This window comes from Drosophila sulfurigaster, chromosome 2L, assembly GCF_023558435.1.
Source record: "Drosophila sulfurigaster albostrigata strain 15112-1811.04 chromosome 2L, ASM2355843v2, whole genome shotgun sequence".
Taxonomy (NCBI): Eukaryota; Metazoa; Arthropoda; class Insecta; order Diptera; family Drosophilidae; genus Drosophila; species Drosophila sulfurigaster.
The window spans coordinates 21705545-21719352 of record NC_084881.1 but is presented as its reverse complement, the minus strand read 5'-3'; the positions used below and the strand labels follow the sequence as shown (position 1 = coordinate 21719352).

General features: G+C 36.1%; 2 protein-coding genes across 2 annotated transcripts in view; one reads left to right on the top strand and one right to left on the bottom strand.

Moving 5' to 3' along the window:
- Positions 1-13808, top strand: part of LOC133836169 (uncharacterized) — a 75364-nt gene that overhangs the window by 39300 nt on the left and 22256 nt on the right. The window lies entirely within an intron of this gene.
- Positions 6679-7243, bottom strand: LOC133850648 (uncharacterized). Its single transcript, XM_062286786.1, has 2 exons — positions 7098-7243; positions 6679-7016 (listed from the first exon to the last, which is right to left on the bottom strand). Exons 1-2 carry the CDS (start codon positions 7170-7172, stop codon positions 6747-6749), a joined length of 345 nt encoding a protein of 114 aa, XP_062142770.1. The 5' UTR covers positions 7173-7243; the 3' UTR covers positions 6679-6746.

The following is a 13808-nucleotide window of genomic DNA, read 5'->3' as shown; positions in this document are numbered from 1 at the left end:
GTGTGTCGCATATGTGACTAAAATTTGAAGTGTAAAACACACGACTTTACTGTGGCTAAAACTTTTCAAAGTTCTAGCTTGTCACTTATTAAAAATTCTTCTTTTAATGTGGATGGAGTTCATTAGAGCTATATTGTGATGATATGAACTCTCTTGCTACATTCAGTAAATATTTACATTGGTCAGAGTTTTCTTTTGTTTATATCAAATATTAACTAAAAATCGAATATGATATTATGAAATATGATCTTGAGTTGTAATTTAATCAAAAAGCTGTCTCGCTCTATTTGATTTAAGCAACTTAAATAGTTGCTACTTAATTCGCATTGACATGTCTAGTCGTTAATAAGCACTGATTGCCAAAGCGTTTGAGAGAAAGTTACAGCGCATTTTGACACACAGCTGACAGCAGTTTTCTCCAGCTCTTTCTATTAGTAAGTTGGCAAGTTGTGTCTGTGTCTCTCTCTGTGTGTGTGTGTTTGTTTACTGGCAATTAGATACTCACAATTTGCACAAATTAAAACATTGTCACATGGGCAGGACATTGGGTCAGCAGAGCCTTGGGGTCGGTCTCCGACGACAGCACAGAAACTATTTACATGTAGGGAGCAGCAATAGAAGAAGGGATGGAAGCAACTCACGGACAGACAAAGAGAACGTGGGGGAGCGGGACAATTTTTGTGGCTGACAGCCGTTGAAGGCGACAGGGGGTCGAGCTGGTGGGTGGTTCCACTTTGACATGTGGAATTTGTTTGAAAATTTCATTGCTTTTCACGCCCGAACAATTGAGCAACTGGAACCAGTGTGGCCAGGCTGCTCTGCCCGGCAGGTGTCCAGTGTCCCACAGACTGTCCACCTCCCCCTTCCCCTTCGCTTCATCTGCAGTAGGTGTCCGTTTTCGGAATGTTTTTCTCCCTCTCTCGTTTTTATTTTTTTGGTTCGTTTTTTTTTTGTGTACTTCTTGTGCTTTGGTGTTTTGGCATTTTTAATTAAACGCACGGCCAAAAGGCTGTTTGTGCTTCTCTTTCTTTCTCTGTGTGAGTTTGCGAGTGTGGTGTGCGTGCGGTGCGGTGTGGTGTGTGTGTGTGTGTCTTTTATTCGTGTTTAATAAATTAAGCTATTTTATTTCATTTTCTTTTGGAGCCTTTGTTGCTGTGGTTGTTATTCGGTTGTCGCCAGGCATTTCGACCGTGTCATGTACTATATAAAGTCTTGGCATTGTTGTTACCTGCTGATTCTTTGGGTTCTATAAAACCTGTGGCTCATTAAGGCGACTACGTGAGCGTTTAGCAACAGAGACTGCCAGTTGCCAGTTGCCAGTTGCCACTTGGCAGCTGCTGGATGACGGAGGAGACCATTTGAGGATGACGGGGGCACGTGTTGCTTTTGTGGCATTGTTTACGTTTTCAGCTGCGCGGTTTTTGGTTTCTGCAAGTTTCGTTAGAATTTCTTTTTCTTGTTGGCTGCTGGCTGGCTGGCATTGGAGACTCTTTTGTGTTGTGTGGTTCGCCTTTTGAGAGTTGCTTAATGGCTGTCAAGTACCTCCAACTCCAACTCCAACTCCAACTCCATATCGACCACCTCCTATAATTGTTACTGTTGTAGTTGCTACCTGTATTTTGTGGCATGTGCTTTGCATTATTATTGTAATGTCTGTGTGAACAGTAAAGTTTTTGTATAATTTGTCGGTTTTGTTGATATTTTAAAAACATTATTTTTGTTGTGTGCCAAAATATACACAAACACACACACACACACATACATATTGTATTCGCATTTGTGTTTTGTATTTGTATTTTGTATTTATTTTTCGTCCAATTTTTTAATTAAAATTCTGTGTTATACTTATTTTTGTTATGCTGTCAAATGAATTGTGTCAAGCCATGTTTACAAAGCATAATTACATCTACAATGTGGAATGTGATTGCTGTTGGCATAGCAGCGCAGCGTGGGAAGAGTCGTATAGAACCTTAGAGCGGTGAGGGGTGAGGGGTGACGGAACAGAGGTGAAGTCCCAGTGTAAATCTACATATTTATGAGTGTTGAAATTATGGCTACATGTCCGCACATGTCGTCCAATGCTACTTCCGTTTCCGTTTCCGCCTTCGTACCGACATGAGAAAACTTTTAGCATTTCTTTTATTTCTCTTTGACTACGCCTTTCTGGGCCTGCTTTGTGCACGCTCCTCAATGAAATTATTTCAAATAAAAAACAATTTCTATTTTTTCTTCCTCTATTTTATTTTAGTTGTGCCAAAGCTTGTGCTTACAGCCACCAAACAAAATGTTAGTGCAGATTGTATTTGCTTTAAAAAGTGCTTTATTTGTATTGAGTTGAGTGCGGCCAATTAATTTTGCTCACACATTTTAATTGGTCTTCATTAATTGTATTTATGCCTTCTTTATTATTTTTAGAACTTGTCTGCTATCTGAATTACTCAGTAGTCTAGCTTAAAATGTTTTTAATTTCCACCCGAATAATTGTTGTTAATGAGCTTTTATCAAAATTTGAAACTCATTTAAAGCCATCACTTTTAGTTTGTGTTTGCAAAGAATTTGCAGAAGCGCCAAGAAATTTTGTCTATTTTATACTTTAGCCACAAGAATTTGCCAGTTGAAGCAGCTTTCAGCCTCAACTTGATGTCTAAGACAACTATTTGAAGTTTGTGCGTGTGTGTGTGTGTGTGTGAGGAGTAAGTGGATTAAGTATACCAATCATTTTTGCTGGGTGTGGCTGAAATTCTGGGCCACAATCTAGATGAAATGCCAGTGTGCTTAGAGCATTGTTGTTCCTATAAGTATGTATTTGTATTAGCCGTAAGGGTTACATGAACTTTGCTTTGGAAACAACAACAACAACAACAACTACAACTACAACTGGAATAATGCACACAAAAACAAAAAGAGAAGCGCAAAGAATTTACAGTTGACATTTTTGAGCACAAACACACGCACACATGCAGAGGCCTTTGTTGTGTATAGTAGAGTGTGTGTATTTGTAATTGTCGTTGTTGTTGGTGTTGTTGCTGTTGGCAGCCACTACAATTATTATTGTACAGAGCCAAGCACATAGATTCTGATGGCGTGTTGAAATGGAGCCCATGCTAAAAGGGTTGCCACAGCATTTGGCCATAATAAGCATCACAGTGAGTGCAAGAAATGCTCGACACATGCGATGCCGTGTTCCAGTTTGCGGCAACGCCTTTTTGTCGCACTGTTTTTGTGTGTGTGTGTGTGTTTGTTTGTTGTGACATTTCAAACGTCAAAGCCAAAAGCTGAAATGAAAACCATTTGCCCTGTTGCTCTTCCCCTCCTGTTTTTTTTTTAGTTTTTTTTTTCCTTTGCTGTCATGCCTTTACCCAGTTACTTACGTTTAGCTGGCGGCATAATCCTTTTGGTCACTTTTCATTTGCTGATTTTATGAGCGCAATTATATTATGAAGTTAAAGCCCGTAATTTGCACGTTAATTGTGAGCGCGTGCTTTAAACGCATTTGTTGTGCATTTTTAAGTAATAAAATAATTAAATTATTATTTATTGTTTACGAACATGCAGCCGGCTAGCTAGCGAAAGACCGTTGCCTCCTCATTGTCGCGCCAAATGTTTGTGCCCAATATAATGATGATTTGTTGGGCGTAGCCATGCGGACATATGTTGAACTATGACCTTACTCCTACAGCAATAAATTCCAACACCATTTGCGTTTCTTCTTTTTGGCTTGCCATAAAGACACGTCTGAGCAAATATATAGTATAGTATAGTATATAGTATAGAAAGTAGTTGGTTATCAACATAAAATAAGTAAGTAGGCTGCAGTCGAGTTTGCTCGACTGTGAGATACGCTCAACCCATTTTGAATTCAAATAAAAAAGTGCGGATTAATTTTAAAATATACAAAATTAATATACCACAAGATACTAAAAATATACTAAAATCTATATTTGGTATGTTGATTTTAAAAATATACCATAGAGTGCAAAATATACCAGATTACATACATACTTCATAAGGCGGAGATGCCTATTTCTGTCTGTTAAATAAGTTTCCTGCAGGCACAAAGTGATAATACCCTTTTATCCAATGGGTAGCGGGTATAAATACTACATGCGCTTGCACTTAGAATACATTTTCGAATGAATATCTTATATTGCATATCTATAATTCATATAGATATGCACTTATATGTAGTAGATAGATTCGAGAATTCAGTTCCATTTGCGGAAATGTGAAGGACAAAGTCATAATTTCTCATTTCACACAAGTATTTATATGAACTTGGCATAGAGGGAGAGACAGAGAGTGTTCAGCTTTCTCTTTTTGTGGTTTTTTCCTTGTGGTCGCTTGGATTGAACTGTTTTATGGCATTGTCAGTTCATCTATTGTAGAGTCGCAACGCAACGCAGTTATCTAAAAAGATAGTTTTATGCCTGAGTTATTGGTGCATAGTTTCTATGCTTTTTCCACTGACTGTTCCGAAAGATTTATGCGGGCAACATGCGGGTAGCATTCTACTATACTTATTTTTTCAAAATATTGCACCCAAAAGAATGTATTAAATTATTATTTTGCTGCGTGACTAAAGCAGCAATAAGCTAGAGCTTTTTTGCGAGCAAATTTATTTATTCAGCCAGCGCAATTTCGATTTAAAGTGAGCTTTTGTGATGCACACAGAGCAAGTATAAACATAAATTGCATTTGGACAATACCATTGAGAGGCAGAGAGCTGAAATCAATCTAACAAAGATAATTCTATTAGAATTAAAAAAAATGTTTCATATTTTCGTTGTTTAAGCTATAATTTATACGGAGATCGCACTTTTAATAAAATCGAAAATACATAGCATTAGCATTTAAATCATTCTACAAAGTTCCATTAGCATCTCTCTTGATATTTTCAACTATATTATAATTGAAATTTAGTCTACAATATTGAATATACTTAGGATTAAAAATCATTAGTTTGCATTTAAAAATCAAATATTAATTAGAAAACTTTGGGAAAACAGCACTTAAATAAATTTGTATACAGTATAAATATTAATCTTGTTGGAAGGCAAAATTATTGTGGAGATAGAATAGTAAGCTTTAGTTTAAATAAAGAAAAATTATTGAAAAATCAAATAAAATTTTGAGAAACAGAGTAAAGTTTTTACCAGTTGAATACATTTTAATACAAAGGTATTAAATACCTTTAACATAACTCTGGTGGGAGGCTCGGAAAGACATTTGAGCAAATCCTCTTTGGGTATTTAAAGTGTTTAAATTCGTCGACAAAATAATTGTGGATATTAGTTTAAGAGGCTTATAAATATTTTGTCAGTGCTTTTGTGGTTGATCAATAAGAAATATTGATAGATGGCCGTCGAGTTTGAAATTGATGTAAAATTTACAGAGCTAAGCCATTAAAGCCACTTGCCTAATGACCTCTAGCTTTAAACATTACGTATACGCCACGTTTGTTAATAAATTACCCAAATTATAGACACAGGCACAAAAGAGTGACGGGTTTCGCTTGAGTTGCGTAACAAGCTCCAAAAAAAAGACCAAGGAAACCGAAAAACAAAACAAAAATAACTACGCAAAAACAAAAAAAATGAAAAACGAAACTAAAGAAGAGGTCTAACAACGTAAAATTTTCCAACATGGCAACAGCTGAGGCGTCGAATGGACGACGGGTCGAATGAGTGGCTCACTGTTTGTTGTTTGTGTTGTTGTGTTGTTGTTCTGTGAGTGGCAGGCACAGCGACTGCCAACTGTCGACTGTCGACTGCCGGTTGTCGAGCATTGAGTGCCGCCTGCCGACGAAGGCATCTTAATAAATTTGGTACGCAACACTTTGGCGTTATTAATACTTCAGTGAATGGGTCGAAAATGGCGAGGCACAGCACGCAGCACCTAAAAACCGCTAACCAAAGAGACGGGTACAAAAACGTAGACGGTGCTTAATTACACGCTCTACCCGTCGCCAGGGGGCGTGTATGTGCGTGCGTGATAGCCGGGGAGAGAGCGTCAAAGCAAAGGAGAGAAAGAAAGGAACGGACTCTGCATAGCCGAATTTTCAGCGCAACATTAATTTAGCCAAGCACACACACACACACACACACACACACACACACTATTGAAGCGATTTCAAAGTTGACATGACGCAAAAACTCGCAGTTTTAAAGCGAATGTTGGCATTGTTTTTGCCGTTGACATTTGCCTATTAAATTCGATTACGCAATTCATTTACATAGCGGAAGAGGCAAAGCAGAATTGTGTGGCACATGTCAAGATGTTAGGGAACTATGCTTAATTAAACAAATTCCTTAAGTCGTCTCATTTTGAATGCGTTGTGCGGTTCAAATGCCAGTCAAGTCAGCCTTTTCTATTGGCCAATTTGACAGAACCAAATTCTTGGACCCGTTTGGAAAAAGGTGCGCAGTGTTTTGCCTAATGATGTCTATGCTCAAGTCGTGCATAATGGGCGTCGATGCCTCGAAATTTCCCACACCAAACTCGTGTGTATTGTCATTGCCTGTCAACGCAATAATCCAACCAATTCCAATTCCAGACATGTTAAGTCATTTCGTGGCAAACACACACTCACCTCCTTTGCTGACACAGTTGAGACAGAGACAGAGAGAGAGAGTTGAGTTCTTTGCGGCATTAGTTGACATTAATACGTACGCATTTGAATTTGCTTACATTAATTGAGATTTGTTTTGCGCTTTATTTCAACTGCGTTTCAAAGTTAATTTGCGAGTTTACTGCTCTTCGTATTCCTCAGCAACCTCTTGCAAGTCATCGTCGCAGTCTTGCTCATAGCTGATGCCACGAAATTCACAGAATATCTTATAGATTAACAGTTCCTTCTTCTGATAGTAGTCATCGTCACGACGATCGAGATTATCCACCTCCTGCTTGAGGATCAACAGTTGTTCACGCATACGCATCATCTCGTCGTCACAGTGGAAATTATCTTCTTCCGGATATGGTTGAAGTGTCAGCAGCGAGAGCATCAACGACAAGCTCACCTAAAAATTCCAGAGCTAAGCATTAGTTGTTTGTGTGCACAATTGTGAGTTTCCTGTCTTTATTGCTTGCTCATTACTCACCTCCTTGTCCAGCGGCAACACGCTGGTCAATATGTTCTCATCGTGAGCATTCTCCACGGCATATTCGATATCCATTTCACATTCAGGGAAGTCACTCAATCGACTGCCAATTGGCGACTGTTGCTGCTTGCCACAGGCATCTCATATTTTATTGCCCTGTTTATGTTTACATTATGCCAGTGAGTGCTGATGAGTGTATGCATGAGTACTTTGTGTGTGTGTGTGAATGTGTGTTGCACTTACGAGTATATAAAGTCTTTAGCTGAGTATTTTGTTTTTTTTTTCTTTTCATTTCCATTAGTCGATTTCGTTTCGCATTTGCATTTGCGTTTTTGCCATCAACATCTTCGTCATCATATTTTGACAACTTTGATTAAAATTGTAATACTCGCTAGAAGTTTGACAAGTTACAATATTAATTTTTAAAATATACACAAAAAAATCATACAAAAATTAAGATTAAAATCACTAATGAAGATTATAAGATGTCTTAATGAAGATTTGCAATCTTTTTTTCATCCAAGATTTTTATCTTAAAAATAGATGTTTTTTAATCTTAAAAGGCAAATTTAGTTTACAGATCTTGATTTACGATTTTCAATCAAGATTTTTCTCTCTGTGTATGTATTTTACTCAAGTCGAATAACAGACAAATATCTGGTTTATTATATTTGAAAAAGCGTGGATTTGCTTTTTCCTAAGGTTACTCTAAATAAAAATGCATAAAATTGTGATTGAATCATAAATTTGTATTGACAAATAGTAAATTTTTCAAATACATAGTTGACACACCTTTAGATACTCTACATTAAAGTAAAAATCAAATTTTCGGGAACTTAAAATTAATTTAATTTCAACATTTAGAAATTTACTATATTAAATTTCAACTAAACGATTTCGGAAATAAATCCTTAATATGAATTTTAGAACAAGAGTTTGACAGAAATCGCCAATATTTAAAGGAGCTATTTAAAATTGTTTCTTTATTTTAATTAAATATTAGAATAAAATTACGAAATGAATATGTAATAATTAATAATTAATAATTGTTTGATTAAAAAATTTATAATAATCAAAGTAACTCCTTACTGATGTTTACTTTTTGATTTTTAATGCTGATTAGAATAAATTAAGATGTAAATTGTTTTTTCTGCAATAAAATTACTCAACTTAATTGATGAGTATAGGGTAGAAACCCACGAGGGGAAGTGAATAAAGTCAAATCTAATTTATAGTGGATAGATCGTATGACAAGAATGAAAAGAAATTGAAGCACGGAGCAGTAAACATTGAACGAAGAGCGGAGAATAAAATGAGAGAAGAGTAGCGAACTTGGCATAAATGCCAAGTTGGAGCAGTAAAAAGTAAATAAAATTGACACCCACACAAAGGGAGAGAGAAATATAAACCGAAATAGTGTAAACAAACAAGAAGCGACGCTTAGACGAATAAACATTGCATGAGGATGAGGTGACCGCAGACAAGCCAAGGCAAAGCAAATGCACAAACTTAGAGAAAGAAAAAGGGGGGAGAAAGACAGAAACGAGGAAGCATGAGATGTGGTGCGTTGCGGTTAGCTAAAGTGGAACTGCTGCTTGGCTGCAAGACTAAAAAATGCTCGTGCTCGCATTTTTTATGAATTTTACATTTTGTTTATATGTATTTTTATGGAGATTATGCCGAGAATGGCAGCGATATGCGCGCTAAGTGTATGTAAAAGCGAGAAAGACCCACAGCGAGACAAGGATGGAGTTCTCGACTATAAATATGTGAGTGTGTGCTTCTGTGTACATATCATATAAGTGTGGAAGTGTGTTTGTGTGCAAGTTGCACGTGCAGCACAGGTTGCAGGAAAAGGTGGCGTCAAATATGCAGTGTAATAAAATTTAAGTGCCGGATATTGAAAAGCTCGTGCTGATTCCCCTGGTTAATGTTAGTAAATAAAAAAAATGGCGAATATAAAAAATATTCGAATATATAGAAAAATGTACGGTAAATTCAATTTGACGATGTTTGCTTTACCCACAATCACCTTCGCTGCTTCGCTTTAACATCGCCAGCAAATATTTCTATTGCGCTTTAGAGTGCGAGCTGATTGATAAACTGCTATCAAAGATGGCAAAAAAATATCTAAAGCACAGTCAAGCTTTCATAGATTTTTCAATTATTTCATTTTTATTTCGCTATCTCTCGCGTTGCAATCAATTGAACGATTGAACGATTGAAATGTATAGCTTTGCAGCTCTGTGGCAAATGATCCCTTGTGTCAGTGAATAAAAAATCTGAGTGCTTGCGTTTCTATTCACAATTACAGAAAATACATTTCTTTTGACTGCGTTCTTGAACGCTATTGCCAATTAAAAAAGGGGCAGCATGTTGTTATTTATTTATTTAATTTTTTACACTATAAATAGTAATATCTTTTTAATTTGCTTTGTTCCATTTTTTTAATAATTTTTCAATTTATTTTTCATCAATTGTTCAGTCATACATTCAAATTGACAAAGCACTGATAAATGGTAAAATTTTCCTTATTTCTAAGTTTTACAACTTTTTTTTTTTTTAATTTTTTACATATATAAGAAATACTTTTGTATGGACAAAATTGCCTACTTACTACTATAGTTACGGTATATTTTGCACTCTTTGAATGTAGTAGTACATCGATATACCATTTGAAATATTTTGATTATTTTGCGCTTTATGAATTTGGTTTATTTTATAAATAATACCAAACTGCTTCGGTTTTATTTACAACGTGTCAGGGGTATTTCACAATCGAGCACAGACAACTATTTCGTGTTTTTTTTTTTAATAGTATTATTTATCCGCAACAGGTTCAAAGGCAAGCGTCAAATTTTGTGATAAGTAATTGATTCAATTTAATCAGCCATGAAAACGATTTACACATGAGTATCCGTATCATGCAGCAGCTCTAAATTCATTAAATATTTGGTTTTGTCGCAAATAACCAAATGATATTTGAGCAGCAAATTCGACGACTCGCAGGAATCTCACATCAAATCGCTAAGCGATGTCACCATAAAGCGGCGGTTGCAAATAAATTTAATTAAGCAATCAATGTCTTAATTAAAACAGCAAGTGCTCGCTTCAGTTCTCTTCTCCCCCTCAGTTAGGGTGACGGCAAAGGCGACGTATCAGATGCCAGAGCATGAGTAATGAAATTTGGTGTTGTCATGTAAATAAGGCAGATGCCCGCGCGACTCTCGGTTAATATAGACCTACACACACATATATGCACACACACTATGCTAAATGAGAGTGCGTGTGTGGGTGTGTGTGAAAGTATTTACAGTCAAGGGTGACAACGCACAGACGTTGTAGGCGTCCTCAGCTTCGTCGTCGTCGACGTTGTTAGCGCATATCGAAAATGAAGGAAATGAAATAAATCAAGACTCATTAAACCGCAGAAGGAGCAGGGAAAAACCACAACACGGCAGCTGCCACGGCAATCTGTCTGTGTGCTCTTATGTAGGTGTGTGTGTGTGTGTGTCTGTGTGTGAGCGGCAGCTGTGTGTGAGTGCGTTTAGGTTATGTCAGCGCGCGCCAAAGCAAAGTTGACAGTTGTTGTCAACTTAATCATCGTCAACACACACACATATACTATACATGCAGAGACATCCACACACATTCTCACACACACATGCTTAGATTACTTATGGATTGACAAATACTTATCTACCGTATAGCGCCAACTTGAACTTAATTTCTTGCGATAACGATAACTCGACATATTGCCAGCTCATTATGCGACTTCCCTTAACTCGCTCGCCGTCGTCTCTCTCTCTCTCTCTCTCGTTCTCTACCTCTCTTTCTGTCTGATTGTTTGCACAGTCCATATAGCATCTATATATCTATTATGACAACGCTATTTTGGCGGCAATTTCCTTGTGCTCGGCGCCTTTTGTCATTGCCGCTGCTGCTACTTCTGCTTAATAATAGCAAATTACACAAGTAATTAGTCACGCATTTAATTATTATTTATGGCTCTCTCTCACTCGCATTGTGCAAATGAGCATGTGTGTGTGTTGAAGTTTTTCTATTGTACTTTGAATGCCATTTTCCCCACTTGTAATTATCCACTTGAATGCCTGAATAAAATATGCATGTGACAAAGACTAAATGTTAATCTGTTTTGGCATATAAGAATGTCACTTTGATATTTGTGTTGTGTGGCCTTCAAGTCTTTGCATCTATTTAAGTTTTTATTGGACGGAGATTTTCGTAGAGATTCTGCATCTAATTAAACGTGATTTAAGATTGCTTTTATAGAAAATTCTATACTGCTATATTTTTGAACTTTAAGATTTATATTAAAAATATTTGCACGTTAAACACGTTATTTTATTATTGCATTCGAAATTATGGAAGTAGTTATATCAATAAAAAAATATAAAAATCGATTTAGTATTGCATTTTAATGTTGAGGTTTCTTTAAATATTGCATGCAATTTGTATTGAAATGAATGACGGAAAAGTGTTGCATATAAATCAAACTAACAGAGAAATATTCTTATTGAGCCAGAAATCCGAGAAGTAAAAACGTTTCTGACCTCTTTATTGATTTCGTATTGTGGCAAGCTACGAGCATTTCCCAAATTTGAATATTGCCGAGTCAGGCGAATGTTTTGAATAGTAGAATTCATGTCATGTTTGAAACGACTAACCAATTAATTATTTGTGCTCATATTTCTTGACAAATTGATGTATGCTTGCGAGCAGGCAGCTGTTGCCAATTAGGTTAAAGTTCGCTTCTTGGGGGACGGGGTGGCTTGCTGACCAAATTATTTGGGGGGCTCACGTAGTTAAGCAAAAACTTTCATCGATTAAAAAGTTTTGCGTTCAAAGTATTATCAGCTCTTTGTTATATTCTTTGTGTTGAGTTTCTGGGATCCAGCAAGAGCAAAAAAAACAACTTGTGGCGACAGCTGCATAAAGTTTTCAAAAACATATTAGATTATTTGTTTGCTGCATAATAATTGGGAAAAGCAGTGAGAAAATTGAAATGCCAGTTCGCATGTGGCCAACAACCCAATCATCATACTACGTCGACAAAAAAAAAAAGCACTGAACTGATGAAGAAAACCAATTCTCAGTGACGATTGCCAATGGCAGGCATCAGCAATGCGAAAAGCAGGCTGAGAACGACAGAGAGACTTGAGACTCAGTTGTCGGTTGATTGCATGGCAATGATTTCTTGTAAGCTGTTTATTGGGGCGTGATGTAATTAGCATAACCAAAAAGAAAGAGAGAGGGAGAGAGGGAGAGGGAGAAAGAGCGAGAATATAGTATTACAGAAAAGAAAATAAAGAAGACACCGAAACAAAATGAGACAGTTGAAGAAGCTCGTCGAGCGTTGCTTCAAGATTAGACGCAATTTGCTTAATGCTAAAACTTTTAATCACTCATACGCTCCGTGGCACCCGCAATGAACAAAAACTGTACGAAACAGTGATGACGGCAAAGGCAGGCAACCGTCTAAGTTAAATATATAGTAAACAAAGTGAGTTGCGAAATGAAATAAGTGTAAATACGACCAGCATAAGAAAGAGCCAAAGAAAAAAAAAAAAACAAACCAACAGCAGCGACAACAAATTCAACAGCACTAATACAGAGACGCTGCTTGAAATGCGCACTCAAATATGTATATATGCGCATCTGATTAAACATGAGTGTGTGTTGATGGCCGTACGTGTGTATGAGTGCGCCACTGTGTGTGTATGTGTGTGTGTGATGGTTGGTAATCCCCCAAAGCGCAGCTTCTTTCGTGTGACGGCGGACAGAAAGTTCTGCTCCGCCTTAATCTTAAGTTTAATTTCTGCTTTGACTTTTGCATCGCAAACTCTCACACACAGAGAGAAAGTCAGCACATACACACATGCGTAAGTGTGCACACACCAAAATTCAACTTTTAATGCATATTTTCTTAATATACTTTTATATCTTCTCTTTAACCAATTTAACAAAGGGGTATATAAAACTTTGGCAAGCGTTTGCAGCAAATAAATTGAAAGCTAATTTTTGTACGTACTACATTTTAGTTTACAAAGTTTGATCAGGAAATTGAACACGTTTTGAAATTAATTTAAAAAAAATTTATTTTTAAGTCCGTTGCGTATACGCAATTTTGTTGTTTACTATTTTAAGTTGCGTATACGTATTTTATATGCAAATGAATTCTAATAAACTTTTAAACTACTCTTAAAACCAGGTATTAAAAAAAAAATACATCTCAATTATATAATATTTTTATTAATTTTTTTTGTAAATTGTAATTGTAAATTTATTTATTGTGCCATTTTTTAAATTCAAGTTCAATTATTTTGGGTTTTTTGCAATTTTTAAAACTTTTATTTTTATGGATAGCCATATTAAAAATTCAATTTTTTGTAATGGGCTTTTGTCATTTAAAATAATTTGAATTTTAAACAGTTTCTCATTGATATCTTGCATTATTTTTGTCATCTATTAAGTACCCTTATATAGCTTCGATTAATAATGTGTGAGGTTCAACACTTTTTTACTTAGTTTGAGATGCAATATTTTATTTGAAATGAAATAAAGGCTAAAAATGAAATAATTTATTTGATTAGTTTGTGATTTTAATTGGTATTTAGTCGTAGTATACTTTTAAACTTTTTAGATATTCCTGTTTGGTTGGCTGTGTTTTTTCAGTTGGCCAAATCCGAC